Source organism: Notothenia rossii (assembly GCF_949606895.1).
Source record: "Notothenia rossii genome assembly, chromosome: 9".
In the NCBI taxonomy this organism is placed as follows: Eukaryota; Metazoa; Chordata; class Actinopteri; order Perciformes; family Nototheniidae; genus Notothenia; species Notothenia rossii.
Genome location: NC_136907.1, coordinates 65,094,720 through 65,104,897, shown reverse-complemented (window position 1 = coordinate 65,104,897; position 10,178 = coordinate 65,094,720). Strand labels below are relative to the sequence as shown.

General features: G+C 40.6%; 1 protein-coding gene across 2 annotated transcripts; it reads right to left on the bottom strand.

Annotated features, from left to right (window-relative positions):
• Positions 1-127: 127 nt before the first annotated feature.
• Positions 128-9,637, bottom strand: LOC307019530 (tetratricopeptide repeat protein 39C-like). 2 transcript variants are annotated; one of them, XM_079650526.1, is made up of 14 exons: positions 9,180-9,637; positions 7,344-7,392; positions 6,352-6,480; positions 6,068-6,182; positions 4,980-5,382; positions 4,586-4,754; positions 4,374-4,467; positions 4,185-4,292; positions 3,986-4,095; positions 3,775-3,898; positions 3,569-3,666; positions 3,325-3,429; positions 3,185-3,223; positions 128-876 (listed from the first exon to the last, which is right to left on the bottom strand). In XM_079650526.1, exons 1-14 carry the CDS (start codon positions 9,323-9,325, stop codon positions 784-786), a joined length of 1,782 nt encoding a protein of 593 aa, XP_079506652.1. In that variant the 5' UTR covers positions 9,326-9,637; the 3' UTR covers positions 128-783. The 2 variants fall into 2 exon arrangements, with proteins under 2 accessions (XP_079506652.1, XP_079506653.1); XM_079650527.1 differs by lacking the exon at positions 9,180-9,637 and adding an exon at positions 7,515-9,165.
• Between the last annotated feature and the right edge of the window lie 541 nt (positions 9,638-10,178).

Sequence of the window (10,178 nt, the reverse complement as noted above, 5' to 3'; positions counted from 1 at the left end):
TGCACCAGATACACCTTGTTGTTCATTTATAATTGATGACAAAAATAAAGTTTGCCATCAGTTCTTTGTTGTATGTGCATTAATCATGTAATGTATGCCTAATCAAGTGAAGAGGGTACAACCATAATCCATTTTACAATATTTATTTTATCTTAAAACCATATAAATAAAGACCATTGTATGGCCTACAGTAGCATGCTGCACCTAGGCCTCTCACATGATGTTGGCACAACTATTAAAACCTGTGTGCGAGACATATTTACACTGATAAAAACAAGTCCGGTAAAAAAGAGGCTACGCTAAAAAATCATTTAGTACTCATGCCTATGGATTAGCAAAGCATTTACATCACAAATGTAACATTGTCAAACAACACTGAGGTGGCTGAGTCATTAATTTGATTGCTTTGTCAGTCAACGCTTTGTGCCATTGCCCTATTTAACCTGACTTTTCTCCTAATCAGAGGAAAAGTAGTCCCTCTGTGGATCAATGCCTGATGCTTTTCACAATTGTATTTAAAGATTGTCATCTGATTCGACTTGCATTTTGATTTGCACATGTACAAAAAACGGTAACATGAATAATATACCTTTTGACTGTTCTCCTATAACCCCTACTGTATACAGCATATTGCACACTTTAAAATTATGCATTGGCTCAGAATATGGAAATAGAAAAATAAAAATAAATAAATCCTGACAGTGTAACATTAGTGATTCCAAAGGTATTTTGGCTTTTTAAAAATACACTTCGTCCAGTTCTTTCTGAGGTGTGGATAAAATGTCAAGGCTGGGCTGCAGCAGCCGTCATGGAGGCGAGAGCTGAATGAATACGGACATGGAGCCTGTTCTCAAAGTCATAGCCTGCAAAGTCCTCCTGCGTGGTGAAGGAGAAAGCAAATTAATGAATCAAATAAAAGTTATATATAGATAGGCCTTCTAAAAAGCATTGGGGTCAGCACTCTCAGACATATCGATACCCTCGCTGCCCACAAATGTTATTTATAAGAACACCTACAACAATGATCTGTGGTTAATGCAGCGTTTCTCAAAGTGTGGCGCGCGCCCCACTGTTGGGGCGCTAATGGACGCGATGAACGGGAGTTTTTAATAGTTTTTTTTTTTTTTTTTTGGACCTCAGGCCGGAATCGAACCTGGGTCCTCGCGGGCGTTAGTGGACTGTTACAGCCGGGGACTCGCAGCGGCGGTGGACTTTCACAGCGCCGGAGCCTCACAACGGCGGGTGTTTGCGGCGGCGGGTGCGGTACCGGCGCTGTGAAAGTCCACGGCCCACATATGTCAGAGCCAGCGGCCCACCAAAGGCAGCGGCCCACCGGGAAAAGTCCCGAATCTCCCAATGGCCAATCCGAGCCTGCTCACACAACTGAAACCAAAATCATTTACAGCGTTGCAGTCGGGAAGAAAAGCAATGTGGAGCGGCACCTCACCACTTCACAAGGAGTTTAACCGTGACACTTTTCGAAATCCCGTTTGTGTCCCCCCACTTTACAAATAGGCCTATGTTTATTATAATTTTTTAACGCAAGCCGTCATCGCCACACAGCCTCTGTGAGCGAGCGAGACAGAGAGAGAGAGCTAGAGAGAGCACACATTTATCTATTTAATATAGCCTAGGTGTAAAAAATAAAGTAAGAAATCATTCCAATGTTTACTATAGGACAGTAAAAAAAAAAAAAAAAGTTTTAAAAGGGGAGTGATTCGTAAAATATGCATAAATAAAAAGAAAAAATGCTAACTAGGTAAGATAAAAATGAACAAGTTTAAATGATTTGTTATTGGTTTTGATCATATTCTAAAGATGTTTGGATTATTGAAAAGTATACAGCTCCCTTTCAGTGTGTTGAGAGCTGTATCCATAAATTCATTTTTTGCTCAAAGTGCACCAGATTGAGGCATTTCACTTCAACATTAAAAAAAAACTCTTCCCGGGGGTGCATGCCCCCGGACCCCCCTAATTGCATACATTTTCTTTTAGTAAACATTGAAAACGGGTCCCACAGACCCAAACAGCACACAAAGGTTAAAGGTCAGCATATAATAAGGTTCAAATGTGCTAAATATATACAGTGCAAAAAAACTAAAAAAGAGGAGTAAAAGTAGCTCACGACTTGTTTTATTTTTTGAAAGTAGCTCTCATCCTAAAAAAGGTTGGAGACCCCTGTTATAGAACGATACATTTGACAATTTTAAGCTTGGGCTACCATTTTATTGGAGCGATGAGGAACAGGTGGGGCTTGAAAAGGCCCACCTGTTCAAAGTGGGGAATGACAGAAAAGGTTTGAGAACCACTGGGTTAATGCAACCACAAACTGTACTAGATAGCAACAAACTGTTGTAAGCCGTATAGGAACTGCTTTCGCAACATCTGTTTTGTCACAATTTTTCCTTATTACCAAAGATGTGCAGATGCCTCCCTGATTACTCTCAGCTCAGTGTGGAATGGTTTGCTGTTTCCTGTTCACAGTGAGATTAGAAAAAGCAAATACTCCAGCCTAAACCAACACGGCGCTAGGAGGTCTCACTCTCCTCTCATGGTGCACAGCATTCCTGATTTCCTCAACATAGGGCAGCATAACAGCATAAGTCTAATTGACGTAGTGATGGGAACCTGGCATAGCTTCAGCCAGTCACTCTGACTGCTCCAATGGCAATGTTGCCTGTCCTTGTCCCTTCAAATGAGCTACAAGGTGGACACGTCTGCCTCTCTCAGAGCTGCTGCACAGGTTTCCTTCTCAGGGAGTTATTTTGTTGGTCTGTGCCTCATGTATGAGGGCTTAGCAGGGGATGACAAGCCTCTCTTGGACAAAAGAAATAAGAATCTATAACCGTGGCCTTTTGGAGTTTGTTGGTTGCCATTTTTTTCACTATTAAAAAAAACACCACTTTAACTCTAAAGCATTTAGCCTGCCGCTCCTTTATTTGAAATGCTGATCAGGCAGCGAGTGTATTGATCTGTCGGAGGGTGAAAACATCCTTAAAACGTACAAGACCTTGATGCAAAGTGTTGACTATGGGCAGAAATAAGACAAACATTGTCTTATTTCAAAAAATAAGTGGAAAAAACGATTTGATCACAGATCTTAGAGGAGATGTATTGATAAAGCTTGCTAAAATCTACTTATGCAAATTACACAAATCTCATGCAATGAGGAAAGCTACTGTACCTTAGCCTGGAGCATCAGCATTCTGCCCTTCCCGGCAGACTGGAAAGAAAACACAATAAATTATTTAGACTATGACTTTTCCACCATCTCAGATTAGGAAACAGTCTCTCTTTCTAACACGCACGCACACACACACTTGCCTCTGGGGTGTTTAGCAGCACACAGGCCAGTTCATAGCAGGAGTAGGGCTGCACATAAGAGTTGCTCAGGTGGCCAACCTCATCCCTTGCAGCCAGTTGGAAAAACTGCAAAACAGGCAGAAAAAAGACTATTATCAGCACAGTACTGACTTCTGTGTGAATAATACACCGTTTTACAAGCACCCTGCAATGCTTCATATTCCACACTTTAATACATTTTATTAGGAATATGACGTAGGAGTACCTGAATGGCATCGTTTGTGTTATGAAGACATCTGTTTATGGAACCGAGAAGCAGGTTTTTCAGGCCTTCACATGAGGCGTCATCAATCCCCTGCAGCACTAGAACAAGAAGATAACAATGAAGCTACCCCTGAAGACACAACAACAATCTGCAAGACAACACAGAGGAACTAGTTTGGTGGTTGAAACGTTTTAAAATTGGAGTACCTTGTGACATTGTCTGAAGCTTGGCGGTGGAGCAGTTTGGCAGAGCTTTCCACAGATAAAGAATCTCAATCACAGACAGGATGCAGAGCTCTTTGGATAGACTGGGGGTCCGTAGCTTCTCAGCCTGTTATAAATGTGTGCATACATGCTTAATCTCACTGTATTTTGCACCTGAGATATTAAACAGAAAATATGCTGGATATATACTAACCCTCTTCATAGCGAACAGCTCTATCTGATTATTCTTGCGTTTGAAAAATGTTTCCACATCCTTGAAGACAGTGATAGCTCCCTCTAGATCACCTGTGGCTCCTCGGCACGCTAATCAACACATACAATATAAGAATTAGGAGCTAATAGCAATCTCTTAGATGTGCGATTAAAGCCATCTTTGTTTGTACTGTTACCACCTCCAGTTAAATAGGCGTAATAGCACTGGGACCAGCGAGACTCCGTCTTCAGTCGCTCAAAGGCCCTGTAGGCTTCTGTGTAGCTCAGCTCGATCATGCTGCACCAACCTAAAAGGTTAAACGATCAATGTTTATGATGCAGACTAGCGCTGAGCAATGTGGTTTTAAATCTGAGAGGGAATATAGTACCTATTTCATACAAACACACGTGCTGAATCTCCCTCTGATCAGAAGCCAATTCTAAGGCATCACGGAAGGACGTCAAGGCACTACTGATCTGGCACTGGAGAGAAGAACTTTGTTATCCGAGTAACGAGACAATATTGGCAATGCATGATATTTACTAAGGCAGGAGAAAAGGACACATAGCAGGACACATAGGGTTCTTTCTTCAAATTCACCTCGAGGCGTTGGACTCTGCCTTTGAAAAACATGAAGAGGGAGGAGTTTGGATAGATAGCCTCTCTTTGTTGGAGAATGGATTTGGCTTCCATCAGACCTGCCTGTGTGTCTGAGCCATCGAGAGCAAAGAAGGGCTGCACTACTGTGTGGTACCACAGGAGGGCCAGGCTGTGAGGGGGGGGGGGGCACAGACTGAGTGAGTGTAAAGACAACACCATCTGGTATGAAATTAGATCAATCTGTAATGATTGTTAACTAACAGGTTGATTAAGTGTGATTAACCATATTGAAAAATCACTAAACAGCATTATCTACCATTTTTCTGTACATCAACTAGACAAGTTTCAGTTCCAGACAGAATACAGAACCAGACATACTCACTCACATACTCACGTAGCTAAAGGGGCCTTCATGTCCGTACTTTCACTGGCGTACGTGAGCGCTGACAGGCCTTGCAGGCGGTCGCCAGGGAAGCCCAGCAGGTTGACGATCTTCAGGAGGTGGGGGGGCACCATGGAGATGCAGAGGTGGAAGAGGCCATAACCGAAGCTGACGGAACCTTTAAGTCGGTCCAGAGCCTCGGGGCTGATGCCGTCCGGTCTGAGGGAGGGGCTCGGCCCAGGGGAGGAGGAGCGGCTGTGGTGTGACGCGTCAGATGAGGACAGAGATGGAGGCCCCGCCGCTTGCTGCTGGGAGGCTCTTCTTCTGCTGCCCTCCTGCAGGTGTGTGATGTCGCTGTAACATTTGTTGTACATCTTCCAGGCTTTACGGAGGATCCAGCCCCCTTTGATGTATGCTGTCAGGAGATTGAATAAACAAAGAAATATGCATATGGTCCAATATTAAATCAGATTACACAACTGCAGAGATGGCAAAAGTACACACATCCTTTACTCAAGTAGAAGTACAGATACTCGTGTTTAAAAATACTGACTAAACTTCTTTACTCAAGTAAAAGGAAAGAAGTATTGGCTTCGAAATGTACTTAAGTAAAAAGTACCCATAACTACCGTCTGTTTTAAAGAGTAACTGACCTCATTTTATATTAATAGAACAATAATTGTTAGCTAATGAATGTTTCGATGCTGAACAACGGCAAAGATTACAACGTTTTCATTGGTCGCTCTTCTTTAGAGAAGACCAGGAAATGATGGATACACGGATCAATCAATAGGCACGCATTGCAATGCCTAATAATGATCACGCCACCAAACGCAGATTAAAAATAAAGTAACGAGCCTGTTTTGAAAATGTAAGAAGTATAAAGTACAGGTATTTGTGTTCAAAATGTAAGAAGTATAATTAAAAAGTCGTCAGAAAAATAAGTAGTGCAGTGAAGTACTGATACCAGAAAAATGTACTTAAGTACAGTAACGTAACGTAAGTACTTCCCACCTCTGCTGAATTCAATATTTTCTTTTCACACAGATAAATGTGCAGCGTTCATAGTTTGACAGCAGGTATTAAAAAGGTCCCCTTACACGACAGCTCTTGTTTGATGAAAGACAGCACTGCAAGGTAAACCTGGCAGTCAGCGATGATGATCTGCCTCTGGAGCCGGTCCACTGCAGCCACCCCCGACCTCTGGGAGTGCATCTGCCCACACAAACACCTCACTCTTTCAGACTGGTGTGACAGGCACGCTCACAAACAGCAAACCTGACTGTGGTGCAACCTGAAATGTTCTCTCTTTTCAGGCAAATAAAATGTGTTCTATCTATCTCATAAACATTCAATTAAATGAAGTGTTGAAATGGATACTCACACTCCTCTTGAGCTTGTTTTTAATGGTCTCAATGACACCAGTGTTTTCACTCTCGCACAGTCGCTCTGTAGCTTTGAGATCCTCAAAGGCCATCTGCATTTTCTCCTCCTCAAACGTCATCATGGCATTCTACAAAAAGGAAGCCAGATAAATAATCCTTTTATTTACATTTGCCAACCGAATGCTGGTAAAATATGCAAGTGGCAACACATGTGTCACCCACCAGCCTAAAGAACTATGGTCACATATTTAGTTGCTGGTAAAAACGTTCAAAAGCCATTTGGTTGTCGGACAGATTGTTAATTTTTAACCCGGAATACAACTGTTCCAAAATGAATGCTGGTGATTTACAAGTTAAGCAAAACGTCTAATCCTGGATTAAACTAGGAAGCAGAAAAACAAAATGAAACTGCACTAATCAGTCTTCTTACTTTAATACGAACAAACCAGTCTTTCCCTTTAATATATTTGGGATCAGCTTGGCAACTTGCCATCTGAAAAAGTAGCTTAATTTAATCTTTAGGTGACCAGTGCTTGTACATAGCTAAATTAAAAAGATGTGTTTCTAAAATGTAGATGACCACAGAATGGAGCTGTAAATGTTAAAATAGGAAACATGTGTATTGTAATGTAGAATATAATAAGCACACGTTTTTTTTTAAAAGGGAAAAGCAAGTAAGATTGTACTGTTGACTCCTGTTTCCATGGCTAACAATTCTGGCTCAAATGTGTAGTTTATGTTTATCTCTTAACTTTCTTTTAGTTGTTTTTATGTGGGTTGCACTTACAGTTGATGTTGTGACTATTGAGTATGTATTGCAACTAAGGGCATCAATTAACTCAGACACAATAGAAACCTACTTGTGTGCCAGAAAAATAATTTAAGAAAGTCTTGCATTGCGCCTCATAGGAAAAACCGGGGGTATTCCTTGAACCCTTTCATCAAATATAAATGTTTCTTAAATGTAAACAGTAGAGTACTCTAGGCTCACCAGAAAACTCACAAAACTGGCCCCGAAACTCATCAAAGGACTGTGGTTCCTGAAAAGAGGACGAAGAACAAATAGGTGACAAGTCAGTGAATGACGTACTGCGGGAAGAGGTTAAAAAGGTCATATGAAAAGTTCATGGGTGGAGTGACAAAAATGTGTTCAGCCGGTTACCTGCCTCAGGCACTGGATTGAGGACACTGAAAACATGAACAACATAAAGCACACGATGACAGTAAGAGCAACTGGATTCATTAGGAATGTGGAAAGGCTTACTGAACCCGTTTACCTACTCTCCTATACCCATAATGCAACACAAAATGCCAAGGGTCAGAGAGCCAGGGGAACCTTATGAGGGAAGTGGTTAATACAGACAGTCACAAGCCCATTCTCAGTTTCTGTATTACACATATTTCACTTCCTTCCATCATTTTTGCTGATGCAATCAAACAGGATAATCCCTAGTGCTAAATGTAATTAGTGGATAGGGTGACATTTAAGCTTTCACCAGGGGTTAGGACACATAGAGCGTGACCTTCTGTGGAATCAGCATTCGAGTTGAAAGCAAACCTTTCTTAGAGATGATAAGGCCTTATAATAACAGCACAGGACGATTGAATGTATAACAAATGCGGCAACAATGAGCGTACTATGGTGCAGTGAGTGACCCTTGACAGGCTTTATGAAGTTAATTAAACCAGTGTTTGGCTTCCTTTTTATTTAATAGTGCTTATAGAAGGTCAACCAAAATAAATTCAATATAGGGATGTAACAATATCAACATTTTAGTATACAATTATCATGAACAAAACAATTCAGGTTTAGAGTATTGGACTATTTATAGAAAGCTTTGAAGGAAGAAAATAAGAATAATAATGCTACCAGTCAAATTAGGTAATCTTCATGCAATAATGGCAAGAAAATATGGAGATATTCTACTTTTCTGAATATCTTTAGAAAATCCAAAGAAAGCACAACAAGGTATTTAAAGACTTTGGAGTAGTGAATAATCTGCAGATAAATCAACAATAAAACATAGTTGTAAATTGCAGCAATTAATATTGCAAATATTATTAAGCGAAGGATTGTGGTTTATTTTAGCTTTCCTTTAAAGTAAAAAAAAAATGTATATTGTATCCCTTCAGAATGAGCTCACAGGATAGGAAGAATCTACTGTACGAGTGAACAATTTGCAAGTGTAATGCTTACATTTAAATTACTGGGTCAACTTGGTTTTGCAAAAGAAGCCTAGACACAGGTGCCACCTACCAACAATTGACATAAGGTTGTGTGATATGAACACACTAGCTTGGCTAAAATGAGAGATTTAACTCAAATATATTCAAAGACAACTACTTGTACTACATAAATGCTAACCTGTTAAGCATTTTTTCTTCTTTAACCATTGTTATATTGACTCTAAATTATATTCTCAACACTTTAGGTATCCTATTAACATATAAAGGGAGCAATATTACATTAATAATAAAGTATGTTGACTGTTTAAGCATCACAAGTTACATTGGGTGTGGATATTTGCCCAAGGTATTACAACACCATTTGCTTGTGATATGATCATAATGGTGCCTCAGTAGACAAGCTTGACAAGGATGTTGAGGTTTTGTTTTGCAAGCAAAGCAAAGAAGACATTGCTGAAAGGAAAACATGTGTTAAAAGCTATGGTTAAAAGCTTCCACTTGTGCTGGTTAACCTCAGCAGTTTGGACACATTAGCAACAGTTAACATTTAACAACACACCCTGCAGAGAACACAGTATCCACCCTTCACCAACATAGACAGAAAGAGTGTTTATAGTCTGCCTAACAGACACTCACAGACCTGTATAATTTGAAGAGCTCGTCGCTCTCCTTGAATCCATTGTTGAGCAGCATGTTTATTCCTTTCAGTGCCAGCTCTGCGTCGTTGATACCCTCTTTCTTCTCATCCTGTATGTTGCCCGGTGCTGGTTCTACGGGGTCCGCCATTGAGACCGGAGGTGAGGTGCTGAACGCGGCCGAGGAGAGGACCGAGGAGAGGAGGAGGAGGGAGGGAGGGAGCGGTATCGGTAGTTTACTAACAGGCAGAGTAGTCTCACACAGTGACGCAGTTTTTAGCAAACGCAGTCATATTCGCATTGGTACATGAGGAGACTGATAAACGAACAGGTTAAAATAACAAACTACATGCATATGTGTGTGTGTCTGTGCTCGCCGTTGACCCAGCGTTGTGTCTCTGTTCCGTGTTGTGAACGCTGGTTAGTGAGCACGGTGTGTACAGGAAATGTGCTGCCTTTGGGTGCTATCGTAACTATCGCAACCGAAGCGTTCGGTTAGTATGCTCCATATATTCGGAACAAACTCCCAGAAACCTGCAGGTCCGCTGCAAATCTTACTCTTTAAATCCTGGCTAAATACTTTTCTTTTTGCCACCCCTTAATTTAACCATTCATATCTTACACTGCACTGTTATTTTAATTAATGTATTTAATACCTGTTGTATTCTATATCAGCTAGTTTTGTCATACAACTAGAGCATATATATTAATATTACATAACAATAATGTTAACATCAATGTGGCATGTGTAAGTAATACAATGCTGCATTGATTTGGAGTAATAAGGTCACATGAAAAATGTTTGACCCATCAAATGTTTGCCCTTTGATATTTCACCAGAACAGCACGCTTTCTGTCATATTTTATTGCAAACTTTATATTGATAGCTGTTACCGAACTGTTTATTCTTGCGTCTCCAATAATTGGGGTATTACAGCTATCATAATGTGAACAATTATTATTCAAATGACACAATTCAATATTTTGGAAGCATCGTCATTTGT